The sequence below is a fragment of the Podarcis filfolensis genome (assembly GCF_964270895.1).
Source record: "Podarcis filfolensis genome assembly, chromosome: 4".
Lineage (NCBI taxonomy): Eukaryota > Metazoa > Chordata > Lepidosauria > Squamata > Lacertidae > Podarcis > Podarcis filfolensis.
The window spans coordinates 90,357,631-90,374,216 of NC_139607.1; the positions used below are offsets into that span (position 1 = coordinate 90,357,631).

At 44.5% G+C, this 16,586-nt stretch overlaps 1 protein-coding gene across 5 annotated transcripts in view; it reads left to right on the forward strand.

The window, feature by feature from the left end:
- GRM5 (glutamate metabotropic receptor 5) overlaps window positions 1–16,586 on the forward strand; it is a 259,832-nt gene that overhangs the window by 224,941 nt on the left and 18,305 nt on the right. For 2 of the 5 annotated variants that reach the window (XM_083609574.1, XM_083609575.1), the window contains exon 9: window positions 4,854–4,954. The exons of the other annotated variants lie outside the window; for them this stretch is intronic. In XM_083609574.1, coding sequence (XP_083465700.1) covers window positions 4,854–4,953 — 100 coding nt within the window. In that variant the 3' untranslated portion in view covers window position 4,954. The remainder of the gene's footprint in view (window positions 1–4,853; window positions 4,955–16,586) is intronic. 5 annotated transcript variants of the gene reach the window in all.

A 16,586-nucleotide genomic window follows, 5' to 3' on the forward strand; every position in this document is an offset into this window, starting at 1 on the left:
AGCATGAAGCAAGTCCTGTCTCCCCATCCATGAGAGCTTCACTGATCACTTTCCCTTCCCATCATTTTTGAATGCAATTTCTTTTCTCATTAATTGATGGGGAACAGTTGCAAAAGAAAAAAAGGATGAGAAATTTTCAGCACAGCACTAGTTGGACAGAACAGCTAATATAGCACTGAATGTATGCAAAGGACCACTTCTGAAAGAATAACTTAACATAGCAGTCCTGTAATCTCTTGTTAAGATGGCTGCCTGGCCTTCTGCACATGCTCTTCTGGAAGCCCATTCTTTCTGGGGTGTTGACTGATCCGGTTATTGTCGGTATGTGCATATTGAAACTCAATGGATGAGGCTAGTCCCTGGTGTCTTTGCCACCATATTTTTGCAGGGGGATAACAGAAGAGACCCATGTCGTTTGCATCTATCTCCCAAACACCTGCATCTTTCACACCCTTCATGAGCTACATAAGTTTGCGTTATGGGATGTGGGCACATGCAACTCAGGTCTATGCATCATACTTAAAATAGTCTGGACTTTAATTGAGAGAGAACCTGTTGCCCTCCAGGTGTCACTGAACTCCATCTCCCATCTGCCCCAGCCAGCATGGCCAATGGTGAGGAATGATGGGAGTTGGAGTCCAACAACATCTGGATGACCACAGACACCCAGATCCTGCTTTAATTCATATGCTAGACCCTGAATAAAGGAAACTGGGGTGAAGGTAGCTCACAATATGCAGCTGGGGTCAGCAATGTGCAGGTTGTTATTATTGGGTAATCGGAAAAAAGATAAACTTGGTGTCAAGTGGCAGAGTAGCTTACAGAAAGAAAGAAAAAAGCCTAATAACTCTTCTGGGTAACTGAATAAATTCTTTTAATAGATATTTAAATGAAGAACATATTTACATTCTCATGTTCATACAAACATGGGTCCAACTCAGTTCCCACTTCGCTCTTTAGCTCAGCAAAGAGTTCTTCCTTTATAAAGAAATCTCCTGGACAGAAGTCTCCCTGTTTACATTATAGGGATCACCCTCTGTCTGACTTACTACAGGCAGAGACACACTGTCTTTTACTGTGTCCTATATTCTCCTCACAGACACATACCACAGAGATACAGTAACAGCCACCAGTAACAGAAAGAGTGACTGTCATGAACTGTCAAAGTATACCTCCCATGTGACTATTAGCCAATCACATGAGAAGTGTACCTTGACAAACCCACCCACTTGTTTTAAATACACATAGCAACTCAAATCAATATTCCCATTTCAGGAAAATGAAACATCTAATATCCTGAAAACATGTACCAGTGTGCCTGCCAGTACCTTCTCTGCTACCCACAAAAAGTCTCAATAAAAATCCTTTTAAACCCCTGCAATGCACTGGAAACAGTTGGCTCTTCTTGTTGAGTTCCTCATTGCACAGGCTTAAATAATCCTGCACTGAACATGCCCTCTTAGGCATGCCCAAGTTCCATTGCATGCCAGGGCTGGTTGCCCACCCTCCCATTCTGAACAGAGGAGAAGTGCAAAGAGCTTCTCTCTGTGAGTATGTGTGGCGGTGGCTGGTACAGGTGTTTTTCTTCCATCTCCACACCATTTGGTAGCCCTTGGCTCTTTTCTCCTGCTCTTTTATCTGTAGTCGGCAATTTGTGTTATGCCACGTAGCCTCGGCAGCCATTTTGTGTTGTGCCACATTCCCGCGGCAGCCATTTTGTTACTGACTTCCTCTGCACAAAATTCCAAATGTGCCCACTGGCCGGTAAAAGGTTGGCAACCATTGATTACACAAGGTAAACCAAACGATAACAGAAATACAGAAAAGTAATCGGTATGACTTGTTTATATTTATTCATACTGCCAAAATTGCTGCTAAGTGTGGCTTACAACTTTAACATCAGTATATGATTAAAATGCACAATAACAGTTCCCTCGGGGCACTAAAGAAACCTTAATTAAAACATACAATGAAACAAGTGATTAAAGAACATGACAAAATTAAAGCAGTTGGCTGCCCCCCACCAAAAAACAACAACCCCCAGTTAAAACAATACACTCAGAATTTCAATTCAAAGGAATGCTGGACTAAACAAGCGTGTCATCAGAAGCCAAGAAAATATTGATGTGGCCTCTTGCATTTCAGCCAGGAAGGGCATTCCACAACACTGGTGCCATGAGTGAAAAAGCCAGCCTCTGTGTTACCACAACAGACTCCCCACAAGTGTCCCTATTTTCCAGGGACAGTCCTGGATCTACAGAAGCCATTTTGGTTTCTGATTTGATCCTGGTATTTTCCTTAGGATGTCCCTATTTTCGTCAGAGAAATGTTGATGGGTATGTTGGAAGCCGCCCAGAGTGACTGGGCAACCCAGTCAGATGGGAGGGGTATTATTCATATTATTATTACTAATATTGAATAGGAATCCCTATTTTCATTGGAGAAATGTTGAAGGGTATGTCACAAGCTGATAAGCATGAGGCCCAGCAAAGCTAACAGGGTTCCATTAGCAGATTGTAGTGACCTTCCCAAGCAGAGGAGGGGGAGAAGTTTTAAGATAAGAGGAACATGTTTTGAGAGCATTTCAAGATCAGTATCAACAATGCATTTGAAACGTGACATGATTAGACTAAGCAGAACCTGAACACCCAGCAGCTGCAGATGTGCGGCTAAACGTACAGTAAGACAGCCACCCTTCCAGTCCAAAGTACTGACATGCCTGTTTGTAAATGAAAAGGAAATACGGGGCAGGCTCCATCACTGGCCCATCCAGACCTGTTGAGTCAGCCGCGCATATGCCAGAAGGAGACAAACAAGAGCCTGTAAAAACACAAGGAGTGCAAATTGCTTCCTCTTGTCTTTGAAGCTGTTAATCCAAAATCCCTTTCCCTCTGCCGATTGTCAAGCACGCTGTGGGCTTACTGTAGCTCCCTGCACTGTGAAAAGACAACATAATTGCTTCGTAACCAGAAATTAATCATTCACCATTCAGTAGATAGGATCATTAGGAGCTATTTTTGGAACTTCCATGAGTGTTTTCCAAGTGATTCAACTAGTATAAATTTTGCTCTTCGCATGCCGTTCCTTCCTACTCTTTGACTCTCTTCCCCACCCCACCCCTCTCCTCGCCTGTCATTATTTATTCTGGTCGCTTCTTAACAGTCTACTGAACTTGAACTGTCCTCATGCTGACATCACTTCCTGTGGTCACACAGCTTCCATACTTGTTCCTTTCCTCCTGCTCTCGAGACCTGAAGCTGCTTCTTCTGCATCAGGGACAGGGAACCTGGTGCCACCCCGACCCCACCCCGATGTTGTGGGGCGCTGACTCCCTTCATCTTTGACCATTGGCCCTGTTGGCCAGGGCTTATGGGAGCTGTGAGGCCACAAGTTCCCTATTCCAGCCTTAGACTGTGCTTTGCACCAGTGATGTGCTGAAAATCTCTCCTCTCTTTTTCTCTACCATTTTCCATTAACCAACAATAAAGGGAACTGCATTTGAAAATAAGGGGAGGGAAAATTTCAGCGACATTTTCATGGGTGGGTTGAAATCTTTTTGGTATGGATTTGAGTGTTTGTTTTGGTTTTTTGCTAAACTGACCTTAGCCTCAAGGTTGCTTTATGGTGCTTGTGAGTGTCCCTTTGGTTCATCCTAGGAATCATCTCTCCAGTATTTAGTTTGTTAGTTATTACCAGTGCTATTTTTCTAGAAAAGGTGGTGCCGGAACTCACCATGAACACCTCTGGATATGAAATTATTAATTTTGGGGGTCCGTTCTTACCCCAAAACATTCATATCCAGAGGTGCCTGTTCTGCGCAGGTGCTCATGGCGGTAGCCCGCTTCTGTGCAGGCGCGGCCAGCGGAAACCTTTCTGTCACTTCCGGGTTTGCCACATGTGTATCCTGAAGCATGCACAAAGGGGGTGGTACATAACCCGAGGTTCCACTGTCATGGCAATGGTGCCCACCTGAGAGGAGCCGGAACTGGTTATTACATTTGCACCCTAAGGAGCTCAAGGTGGTGTAAACAGCTCTCCCCTTGCTTCATTTTATCTCACAACAGGTAGTTTATTCCATGTCAGGTAGTTCAGGCTGAGAGCAACTGGCCTAAGGTCACCCAGTGAGCTTCATGACTGAGCAGGGATTTGAACCCTGATCACCCAGGTCCTAGTCCAGTGATCTAACCATGACACCACAGTCAGCACTCTTCCTGGGTGCCCATGATTTCTTGACTTTCCTGTAAGGATGGGAAGGCGGGATGGCTTGAAGTGAAGTCTTTTAAAGCCATTGGCGTGGGAATTCTTTTCAAAAGGAAGGACTTTGCTTAGGTAGCACAAGAAGCCACTGTAAGTTAAGCCAGCGTAAAGTTACGCCATATCCAAAACTCATTCAGCAGCAGGGTTGCTGCTGCTCTTCCTAACCCTGTCAGAGGGAAAACAAGCCTTTAAAATAATGTTCTACTCTGAGTTGCCAGGTCATATGACAGAGCTACACAGGCTTGGGATCCAGCTTAAATCTCCCCTTTCTGGTTCCACCCCTATCACAACCTAGAATGCCCCTTTCAACAGATTTCAGGTCAGTCAGCTGGGCCCTGGCAGAGCTCAGGTGAGCAAGTTACTCTGGTGTATCTTCAGCTGAGACAGGTGTGGGGACTCAACAGCAGCTGAGCCAGAGAATTAACCTGCTGAGCTGGAGCAGACCTTGTCGTACAATTGCACCCTTGAAAACAAAATCAGCAGGTGCACTGATCTCAGGCACTCAGTTGCCTGTTTTCCCCTGACTTCCCCACTCTTTGAGATGAAGCCCAGGGGGAAGATGTCACGAGGTAACTGCTCCCATGGGGCTTTTTCAGATCAGGAAACGCTGGCAGCCGTGGAGGCTGCAGAGTGCTGCAGAAATGGTTAATGGACAGGAAAAGACACGCACCACCCCCAGCCACCTTGCAGCGATAAGGTAAGCTCAACGCACAGAAATGGTAAAGAAATTTCCTAGCTTCCTCCTGACAATGAGGCAGAGCGAAGGAGACAGAAGCCTCTTTTGCAGGGATGGGAAACTTTCCACAAAATCGGAGGACAGGTTTCGGCGCACCACTCTTTCGAAAGGCTGAAAGGCTCCTTCTCTTGGAGCAGAACTGCCGTGCCAGGGAAAGCTTCATCTGTTGTATGCCTGCCTGCCAAGGAACCCATTACAAAACCCCAGAGACCACTCTACCAGAAAACAGCTGTCAGTCTGTCAAACTTTTACAACAGCACGCGGGACAGCGTTCTATTATGTTAAATTTGGCAGGTTACCTTCTCAAGCGCAGGAACGCAAACAGCTTCTTATTTAATGATCAACCTGTAAATAATTCCAAAGTATAAATCATGGGTCTGTTTGATGTTTGGCAGCCGGCTCAAGAATCCATTCAAGCCAACACTGAAGTGACTGGAAGCCAAAACAAAATAATGCAAAAAAACAAACAAACAAAAACTGGGAGGGGGCTTTGAATTGGAATGACGTGGTTATATTTAGATGGTACAGAGTGTTGTAAAGGAGTGAGTCATGCCAGTTCTTAAAGAAACATGTAGTTTAAGTCACGCCAGGGCATAGAAGAACCTCTATCATTAGTACAGTGCTCTTTTGATGCTAATTGGTGGCCCGGCCACGTTGCTTCAAAGGCTTGTCAAAAAGATAGCGCCAGGGCTCCGTTCAGAAGTTGGCATGTTGTCAGGCTGAGAATGAGAGAGAACAAAAGCAGGAAACAGAGCGCAGGTTTGCGTGGCCTTTTCTCCTTTTCCTTTCTGCGTAGGATGCAGTTTAAGGCAAGAGTCCCGTAAAGTTCTAGGGCAGCAGAAACACTGGGCCATAACAGTTGCGGTAAGGGCAAGACTCCACCTAGTGGAGAGAGAGAAAGAGAGAGAGAGAGAGAGAGAGAGAGCCCACTAGGAACGCGTGGCTATCCCTTATCTCCGTTTAAAAATGACTGGAGGGCTTGCAAACATTGCCTTTGACTACATGGGGAAATCTCAAAGGCTTTTTCAAATGTTCTTGCACCCCCGAGTTGCCTCACTCAACTCAGCTGAAGACTTTGCAGCCCAAAATCAAGGCTTCAGACAATAATATCAGCATTTTTTTGTTTCTCTGGCTGATGGTTCATCAGATCCATAGGGAAATGGGGCAGAGGACCAGCTAGGGTTGGTGCGAATCGGTGCGAAGGAGCCTGCTTACAGCACGTTATGCTCACCTCAATTCTGCTTGCAGTCATTTGAGCAGAAGTGTTTGTTTTGAATGCTCCATCTCCCCTGAAGCCCACCTCAAACCCTCCAAGTGCCCCTATTTCCCAGGGACAATCCCAGATTTACAGAAGCCATCCCAGTTTCTGATTTGATCCCAGAATGTCCCGCTTTTCCTTAGGACATCCCTATTTTCACCGGAGGGTATGGAATTCTGCAACTCCTTGAGCCAAGGAGATAAGTAACCTTTAGAAGACATCTAAAGGCAGCCCTGTATGTTTTGATGTTTTATTATGTTTTCACATATGTTGGAAGCTGGCTAGATTGGCTGGGGCAACCAGTCAGATGGGCGGGGCATAGACTGTGCTTTCCCCACCATCCGCTGATTTCTAACTTTCCTGCAGTTCTTAAGGTCATCTCCCATACGACTCCCCACCCCCGCAACAACACACCTTCTGTGCTGAAAAACATCTGATGGAAAAAGCCAGGGGGCTTTCCTATGAAGGACCCTGGTCTGGCTACTATGCCTATGACTTTTCCTTCCCTCTCCCTCTCTCCCTCTGTTGGTTAAGGGTCTCAATTACAGCCCCTGAATCAGCCAGGGCTGCAGTCTTGAGTTTTGCTTACTCTCACCTGGAGAGAATAGAACTTAACCTTCTCAGCACATGACAGCTAACGTGTGGCCCTTGAAAAGGGAATGGATTTTTTAAAAGTGCTTTGGGAGCTGGTTCTGCTGCACTTGAGCTGTGTGCCTTTACCATTCATCAAGGATAAGGGCTGACAAGTTTGCAAGCTAAATTTTGTGACCGCTCAATAACGCAATGAGTTGTTTAATTGTTTAGGTAAATCCGTTTAAGGATCTGCTAGTTGATTGAAATGATGTCCCTGATTTACTGGATAGCAATTGTATGTAGGCATAGATACGGCTGCATTTTTAATACACTGACATACAAATATCGGACATGGTGGGCATCATTTTTAAAAAGACCTTCTCTGCTGTGTCTGATATAAAAATGAATGGCTGTTCTTTGACCTGTAAGGACCTAAGAATCAATCATTACTAGCCATGCTGGCTATTGTTCTACCTCCACTGAGCGTATGCCTGTGAATGCTAGCTGCTGGAAATCACAAGTGGGGAAATTACAAGTGGGTTTCTTTCACTCCAGTGCTGCTTGTGGGTTTCCTATAGGCATCTGGTTGGCCACTCTGAGAACAGGATGCTGGACTAGATGGGTCCTTGGTCTGTGCAAAGCAGCCTTTTTCAATGTTGAAAAATGTTGATCTGTTGGATCAGACCAAAGGCGCATCTAGCTGTCATGGACTTGTTGCACGTAGAGGATTGGTGGGAGGAACCAGCTGGGGAACCACCAATGGAAGACGGCTCAGAGCCTGAGGAGACAATGGTGAGTGGTCAGAGGGAGAAGACTGGGAAGAGAAGGTGTCAGAAGCTGAAGAGGTAACAGGGTTTAGTGAGCTGGGAGAGCCTGTGACAGCGACAAATCCAGGATTAAGAGGCAGATGCTGAAACTGGGGAGTGAGAGGAGAGAGGCCAAGAGGCAGAGATGAGTCAGGCCACTGAAGAGTCATGGGTGTCTCCCTCTCCTGCTGCAACAAGCTTCCCTCGCCCTTGTCTCCCAGAACCAGAAGAGAGCTGAAATGAGCCGAGCAGCAGCAGGCTGCAAGCAGGCAGAGTCTCTGGTTGCTTGGGGAAGGCCTGGAGAGGAGGGGACTTAGACGGCTTTGGGGAGACAGGGACTTCCAGTCTGAGGAACAGATCCATGGGGCCAGACCTACCAGAGATGAGCTTCTGTGCTCATTAGGCCTCACACTCAGCCAAGTGTATGAAGTACGTGCTTTGGCTAATAAAGAGTTAAGTCCAGCTTTGACAGTGTGATTTACTGCTGGTTTGTTCTAGCATTCTGTTTTCACAGTAGCCTACCAGCTGTACCTGGGAAACCTGCAAGTAAACTATGTGTGCAATAGCAATCTCCCCACTCATGTTTCTCAGCGACTGGTATTCAGAGGCATAGTGAGCAATATGCTCCTCGGAAGGACTGTAGTTCAGTGGTAGAGCTTTGAATGCAGAAAGTCCCAGGTTTGATCCCCAGCATCCCTAGGCGAGGTTGGAATGTCGCCTGCCTGAAACACTGAGGAGCCTTTGCCTGTCAGTGTAGACAGTGCTGAAGCAGAGGCACCAGTGGTCTGACTGAGTATAGAGCAGGGTACTCCATACCTTTGATACCAGAGGCAATACATATCTATCGCAACTAGTAGTGATCAATTTGCCTTATCCTCCATGAATTTGTCTAATCCCCCCCTTTAAAGCCATCCAAATCTAAAACCTCACTGGCAGATAGAGTCCACAGATGTAAAATTGCCAGCGACAGCGAGAGCAAATATCCAGATCCCTGGGGATCTGAGAGCGGTGTTGCGTGGAGACAAAACTGATTTTGACAAAACAGTGCTTAATTGGTTTATAGGCGGACCGCACTGAAAATATTTCAAAGACTACAAAGACCCCTGGAATGAAGTGGCGCATTTAAAAGAGAGAAGGAAGAATTGTTTTAGAAGTATAGGTGGTGGGGGCTGCAACAAAATGTTGCAGTGTCAAGTGCACATTCCAGTCAGCCAGGCATGCACACCATTCACGAAACTCCACTGCATTCCATTCTGTTATTTTACCCTGGTTGTCTATCTTCAGTGCTGCCTCCCCCAACTGTCGGTCAGTACTCTGCGACCACTGAGCATGCTCAGTCCCCACCTGACTGAGAAATGCTCCTTCCTTGCTGGGCTCTCCCAGTTATGGTTTCGTTCAAAAGATTTTTAATGCGCCTCTACAAATCTTGACATTGCCCCGTTCTATCTGATACTTCCCTCTTCTGCAAAGATAGTGCTATTTAGGCTACGTCAGCAACATTTATTTATTTAACAAAATTTATATGCCGCTTGATTGTAGACAAACCTCTAAGTGGTGTACAAGAAGTAATGTAATGAATAAAAACAGCTAGAAACAGCTAAAGGCATTTGAAGATAATTTGAATCACCAAAGAAAAAAGATTAAAGCATGCCAGTATCCAAGTGCCTGGATAAGTTGGCCTAAAGAAAAATATAATTTAGCAGGCACTGGAAAGAAAACAGCGAAGGCTTCTGCCTGCTGTCAATAAGCAGGGAGTTCCGAAGGTGGGTGCTGTCACACTAAAAAGTTATGGAATCATAGAATGGTAGCATTGGAAGGGTTCCTGCAATGCAGGAAATCTCAACTAAAGCGGGACAAGCATTGTGTGGTACCTGTAACAGTTCTGCAGATCAAAGTGGTTGAGTGAGCACATATGGGGTAAGATGATCCTGCAAGTAAGAAGAGTTTCAATTTAATATCCTGCTTTATCACTACGCGAAGGAGTCTCAAAGCGGCTAACATTCTCCTTTCCCTTCCTCCCCAACAACAAACACTCTGCAAGGTGAGTGAGGCTGAGAGACTTCAGAGAAGTGTGACTGGCCCAAGGTCACCCAGCAGCTGCATGTGGAGGAGCGGGGAAGCAAACCCGGTTCACCAGATTACGAGTCTACCGCTCTTAACCACTACACCACACTGGCTCTCAAGTAACTGGTCCCAAGCCGTTAAGAGCTTTATATACCAATAGTAACACCTTGAACAAGGCTTAGTTAATAAATCAGCAACCAGATCTCGAAGCAGAGGTGTTATATGCTGACAGGGTCTCCCTCTCATCAACAGCATTGCAGTGGAGAGAGAGAGGCCAAAGGTCCAGCAAGCTGAAAATTTATCCTTGCCCTGGGCGCAGGGCCAAGCACCACTATTGGTCAGTTGGTCCCGTGGCCAGGGGGAATGCCCCCTAATTCCTGCCGCCAATTTGGTGGCTGGAGGACAATCCAGCCTGCAATAGGCTGGTTCACAGAGGAGGCTTTAACTGCGGTATCTGGATCAAGCACAAGGGTGTCAGGAATTCAGCCTACACTCGAGTAGGACTCTGGCAGAGACACATGCCTGACAGGCATGTTCCCTCCCTCCTGGTCAATCGTTCAGGAGCTTCAAAAGCTTTCTTCAGCCCGAACATCACAGCAACCGATGCCAACCAACACCGGCATACTTAGGGATCCGCAGAGTTTGCACAACTTGCATGATAGACCTCAGCAACTCAGCATTTTGGCTAATCTACTTTATTTACATATAAACACATACGGAGCACAGCAACATGGCTCCCTCTCTCTCTAGCATCAGACAGCAAAGAGAAGAAAAACAAAGGACAGTAGTCCCACTTCATGGAACACAGTAACACAAACATCCTGTTTTCGTCAATTCCCACTCTGTGGAGTCAAAACATATACCGTCATGTAAAAGACAACAATCCCATGACTGCAATCACGGAGCAGGAATTCTAACATCGGGAAGCCCATGTAGATAGTGTTGCAGTAATCCAATCTTGAAGTCACCAATGCCTGAACTTCCGGGGTCAAGCTCTCCTGGTCCAGGAAAGGCTGAAGCTGCCATACCAGACACAGCTGGGGGGAGGGGGAGTGTTTCTAGCCACTCAAGTTACCTGGGCTTCTGGTGACCTCACTCACTCCTGGACATTGACAACAGAAGAAGTGACAAGGAATGCAGACGGTGTGGATCTCACATGCACTTTGATATCTGTTGGGATTTCACAATTCCCTTCACAGGGAACCATGGTTCCCATTAAGTAAGTATGAAGGAGAAATTCATTTCAGCCTGCATTTAAAGTCGAACCTAACTAGGTTACACTTTCCAGAACAATATGTGAACTGAAACAACAGGCACCCTTCAAAAAATTCACACTTCTCCAAATTTTGTGCTGCAGCAAGTAATGTGTACAAAAAATGCAATTTTTTGTTGCATTAGTTGTGCACAATGATGCATATATATTAGTGGAAAAAATATTCATGAAGTCTTTATTATTAGGTTTAAAAAAATGTGTACATTAGGTAAATTGCTTACAAAAATGTACATTAGGAGAAAGTCACACTAAAATGCTGGTGAATTTTCACGAGGACTTCTTTTTTAAAAAAAAAAAATCACAAACTGATCTGAAAATGTGGAGATCCAAAATGAAGATTGGGGATATGGTGAGATGCTGAAATTGACAGCATTCATCCAACCCTCATTCCCATTGATTGGATGAGCATTTTGTGGTTATTAGGGATATATATCCCCATCCACTCTGTTATTTGTGTTATGCACAAGTAGTTGCAGCAGCTTAAACTGGATCAGAGCCACCGTTCTCATCCAACTCTCGCAGTGTTCACCTTCCTTTGAGGATGGCTTATATTTTTCACAGGTTGCTGTACCGCAGAATCTAGGAGTGTGGAGGTTGTTTGATGGTCAGACTCATTCATTCCGTATAGATAATTTATTTCAGGTACCTCTCTGGACAAGTTTGATAATGTGATTAATTAAAATTAAGGGTTGCAGAGGAATAGCTGGGCTGTCTTTGTAAAATTGTGTGAAGGATATTAGATCTGAACGATTTTGATGAATTGCTCTTAAAAAAATGCTCCATCGTATAACGAATTGAGCTTCTCGTACACTATGATTACAATGGATTTTAATTTACATGCCAGAGAATGTTCCATGGCATAGATTTGATTAAACCGTTTTTGACAGAGTGATACAAATTGTTTGGCTGAATGAATGGAATGCACTGCTTCAAATCCAAGTTCAGAATTTTTTTTAAAAAAAAATGAAAATATATTGGTATATTTATCACTCTTTAATGCATTCAAGGCCCTTATATACTACCTTTTTGAAATCCTTCCAAAAGGTCTGGAAGGTAGTTCAGGATTGTCACTCCCATTTTCTAAGTCAAAATTGAGAGGGCGGATTGACTGAGGCTTCTCAATGAGTTCACAGTCACAATTCTTGAATCAGGACTTTTCTGAAACATAATGTGGTCTTTTTGCCACTATGTTGTTGTTTAGTCGTTTAGTCGTGTCCAACTGTTTGTGACCCCATGGACCAGAGCACGCCAGGCACTCCTGTCTTCCACTGCCTCCCGCAGTTTGGTCAAACTCATGCTGGTAGCTTCAAGAACACTGCCCAACCATCTCATCCTCTGTCGTGCCCTTCTCCTTGCGCCCTCAATCTTTCCCAGCATCAGGGTCTTTTCCAGGGAGTCTTCTCTTCTCGTGAGGTGGCCAAAGTATTGGAGCCTCAGCTTCACAATCTGTCCTTCCAGTGAGCACTCAGGGCTGATTTCCTTCAGAATGGATATGTTTGATCTTCTTGCAGTCCATGGGACTCTCAAGAGTCTCCTCCAGCACCATAATTCAAAAGCATCAATTCTTCGGCGATCAGCCTGCTTTATGGTCCAGCTCTCACTTCCATACATCACTGCTGGGAAAACCATAGCTTTAACTATATGGACCTTTGTTGGCAAGGTGATGTCTCTGCTTTTTAAGATGCTGTCTAGGTTTGTCATTGCTTTTCTCCCAAGAAGCAGGCATCTTTTAATTTCGTGACTGCTGTCACCATCTGCAGTGATCATGGAGCCCAAGAAGGTAAAACCTCTCACTGCCTCCATTTCTTCCCCTTCTGTTTGCCAGGAGGTGATGGGACCAGTGGCCATGATCTTAGTTTTTTTGATGTTGAGCTTCAGGCCATATTTTGCACTCTCCTCTTTCACCCTCATTAAAAGGTTCTTTAATGCTATGCTGCAGCATAATGTTCAACTGGGCATGGTGACATGTGCTCAGATGTCCCCTCCCTGCATCTGGCCCATTTCCTTGACCCAGGCCCCTGAGACTAGGCCAACCCAGGGACCACCCACCCCATACCCAGATCAATTTGGGAGTGGGCTGATATTTAAATATTTAAATAGGGTTTTATTAAACCCTAATTAAATATATGGTATGTGGGAAGTAGAGATGCCGAGTCTCGTTGTGGCTTCTAGGTCCCATCAGCCCCAGCCAGCATGGTCAATGGTCAGGGATTATGGGCGCTGTAGTCCAAAAGCATCTAGAGAAGACCAGGTTGGGGGAGGCTGGGCTAGCTCATCCACATCTGCTCTTGGTGGGTCTTTTGGGAATCTCGGGAAAGTGGCAAGTTTCTGAGAGCTGTTATCTGAGATGTTCTTTGAGGTGCCAGGAAACAGTCTTTGAAATTTGCCAGGTGCATTTTGCATCTGGCTATCGGCCACTTGCAACCAAGTGAAGATGCCCAGGCACCAGAATGGCGCCTGATGTCTCCACCATCTGGAAGGGCATGCCTGAATCTTGCCTGTTTCCACACGCTAGCAACACATCCCGTAGAATTCTATCCGTTATATTTTATCTGCGCAATCAGAATGAATTTCAGGAACCAAAAAGCCATATTGAAAAATACGACTTTTGAGCTGTCTGGCCCCAAAAATTGCAACTAGGTATTCCATTTTTGCAACTGTAACCCTAGTTTAAAGAACCCTTTGGTGCCTAGCTTATATATCTGAGGTTCTGAACTGAACTAGAGGCATCGTTCAAGCAAAACATGAAGTGTACCAGACAGGGAACTGTCTGATACATCACCTAAACCAGCTTTTAGCTTCAGTGTCACTCTGTTGTGTTCTGTGTTCTGCAAGCAAGCTATGCAGTATGTTCTGATGCTGATACATTCAAACTGAAAAATGCAGTATGAGGTCATTTCAGTGTCTATGCTGATCTTCTGTGAACAGGTCATAGAAACTATTCTTTTTTTCTTTTTTTAATAAAATCTTTATTAATTTTCACATAGACAAATATACACAAATTACATAACATATAAAACAGAAAACGATACAAATGAATTGAAACGATGAAATAAGAAAAGATAAAGAAACAAACATAAACAAATACAATATATTACACTTATATGACAGATTAAAATATATAACTTTCAATAATTCTCATTATACCACTTATATTATCTGTATCCCTTCATAGATTCATATTATTATTTTTTTTGTGTATATATATATATATATATATATATATATATATATATATATAATCCATAATTATATTTTATATAATTCTTGGTTAACAGTATCACTCTATTTCTGCAATTATCTTATTGTTCATACAGTACATTTTTAAGTATTCTTTAAATATTTTCCATTCCCTATATACCTTCTGGTTTGACACTCCTCTAATTTTTCCAGTCAATTTTGCTAGTTGCAGGTATTCTGTCTTAAGAATTTGCCACTCTGTAATCTATTCTATAGTGACACTTTTCAGGAGGAGATACATGAGAGAACGTGTCAATCCGGTGCCCAGGCAGACCTCTGTCTGTAGATTACCGCTTTGCAGGGGGCTGGGGAATCATTAGTCTTTTTTTGCTTGTGTAAAGCACAGGCGGCAGTTACACGTGATTGTCTAATTACAGCAGCTTTATTTTTAAAGGGTTACTCCCATAGATGCATCTAAACAACTAGATAATGAAATGGTATGCTTGGCTTTAAATGGGGTCTCTTGAAACTACGTGGGCGTAGGAAACTCTGTATTTCTTTCAACGCTTATTAGAGATGGGGAAGCAATGGTGTCATTCGGGCTCTGCTGAAATCAGTGGAGACTTAGCCGCTGCCAATACTTCCATCAGGGGACAGTAGCAGGGCCAAAATCTCCCTGTCATGGCACCTCCACCCTCTGCTATGAGATGCTCTATAGTCTATACCACCTTCCCAGTCTTAGCTCTGAGATGAGTTCTGGATAGGTATTTACATAACCTCCCTGCTGCCTCCACAGATAATATTTATCAGAATACTCCACCCCAGCGTAACCAAATATGAGGCATGTGGTGTGATGCAATTAATTTATTAAACAGAAACAATAAACGAATACGTTTCTGAACACAATTCAAAGTGTTGGTGCTGACCTTTAAAGACCTAAACGGCCTTGGTCCAGTATACCTGAAGGAGCGTCTCCACCCCCATCGTTCAGCCCAGACACTGAGGTCCAGCTCCGAGGGCCTCCTGGCGGTTCCCTCACTGCGAGAAGCCAAGTTACAGGGAACCAGGCAGAGGGCCTTCTCAGTAGTGGCACCCGCCCTGTGGAATGCCCTCCCACCAGATGTCAAAGAGAACAACAACTACCAGACTTTTAGAAGACATCTGAAGGCAGTCCTGTTTAGGGAAGCTTTTAATGTTTAATAGGTTATTGTATTTTAATATTCTGTTGGGAGCTGCCCAGGGTGGCTGGGGAAGCCCAGCCAGATGGGCGGGGTATAAATATTATTATTATTATTATTATTATTATTAGGCTTCCATGGTGTACATCCAACTTTCTTTATCTCATATCATAGAATTGTACGTTGGAAGGGAGCCTGGGTGTCATCTATGTCCAAGCCCCAGCAATGCAGGAATTCAATGAAAGCATCCACAACATATAGACACCCAACCTTTGCTGAAAATACTCCACCACCTCCCAAGGGAATCTGTTCCAGCTCTTGCCACCAGAAAGTTCTTCCTGATGTTTATCCAAGAAAGTTATTCCTGATGTATGTCCAAGAAAGGAGTCTCTTTTTCTTGTAACTTGAAGCTATTGATTCAGGCCCTATCCCCCCACCCCCAGCACAAGAAAATAAGCTTGCTCTGTCTTCCATATGTTGGCCTTTTAGATATTTGAAGATGGCTGCCATATCGGCTCTCAGTCTCCTCTTATCTAGGCTAAACACATTACTTTATTGCAATGGCTGCTATAAAACAGATCCTATTCAAAAGACCAAGCCTGCTTCTCATTCACCATCAACTTTCACGCCATCAGTCACCTATTCCCTGACTCCACTCTCAAGGTTGACTCGCGATCAGTGTTCAAACTCCCTTTTCAAAGGCTCATCCAATCACCGCTCACTATGCATTTACCTTAATTCCTCTATTAATATTTATGTATATAGCATTATGTTCAAAACACCAGAACTTCATAGTCCACCCCCAACCACAATTGGGCTGCCCTATTCTTAGGATGGTAGCACAGGTGTCAGGGAGGGGGTGAAAGGCACAGACAGGTGCGGAGATGTGTGGACCTTAGGTGCCATTTCTGTCCCACGATACTTCCAAGTGAGAGCAGGAAGCCTTACCCTTCTAATTGTCGTATGACATGTGGTCCTATGGTGTCTCCATGAAGCTAAATCAGAAGACTGCTGAGGCTTTGAGAGGCTACTGTGATTTTAACCAAAAGCAGAACTGTCAACAGATCTGCTGCTTCCTGTTCAGAATGGCTGGGAGATTAATTTCCCCTGGCAGAAAGGCTTTAATTACTGTTTTCCCCTTGCTTAACTCTCTCCCCCCCTTTCCTTTTATAATGCAATACTGGTATTTCACTATAAAATAAAGACAAGGAGAGTAGCTCCATCCATCCATCCCCTTTTGCAGGCAGCAGAGGTTGACTAA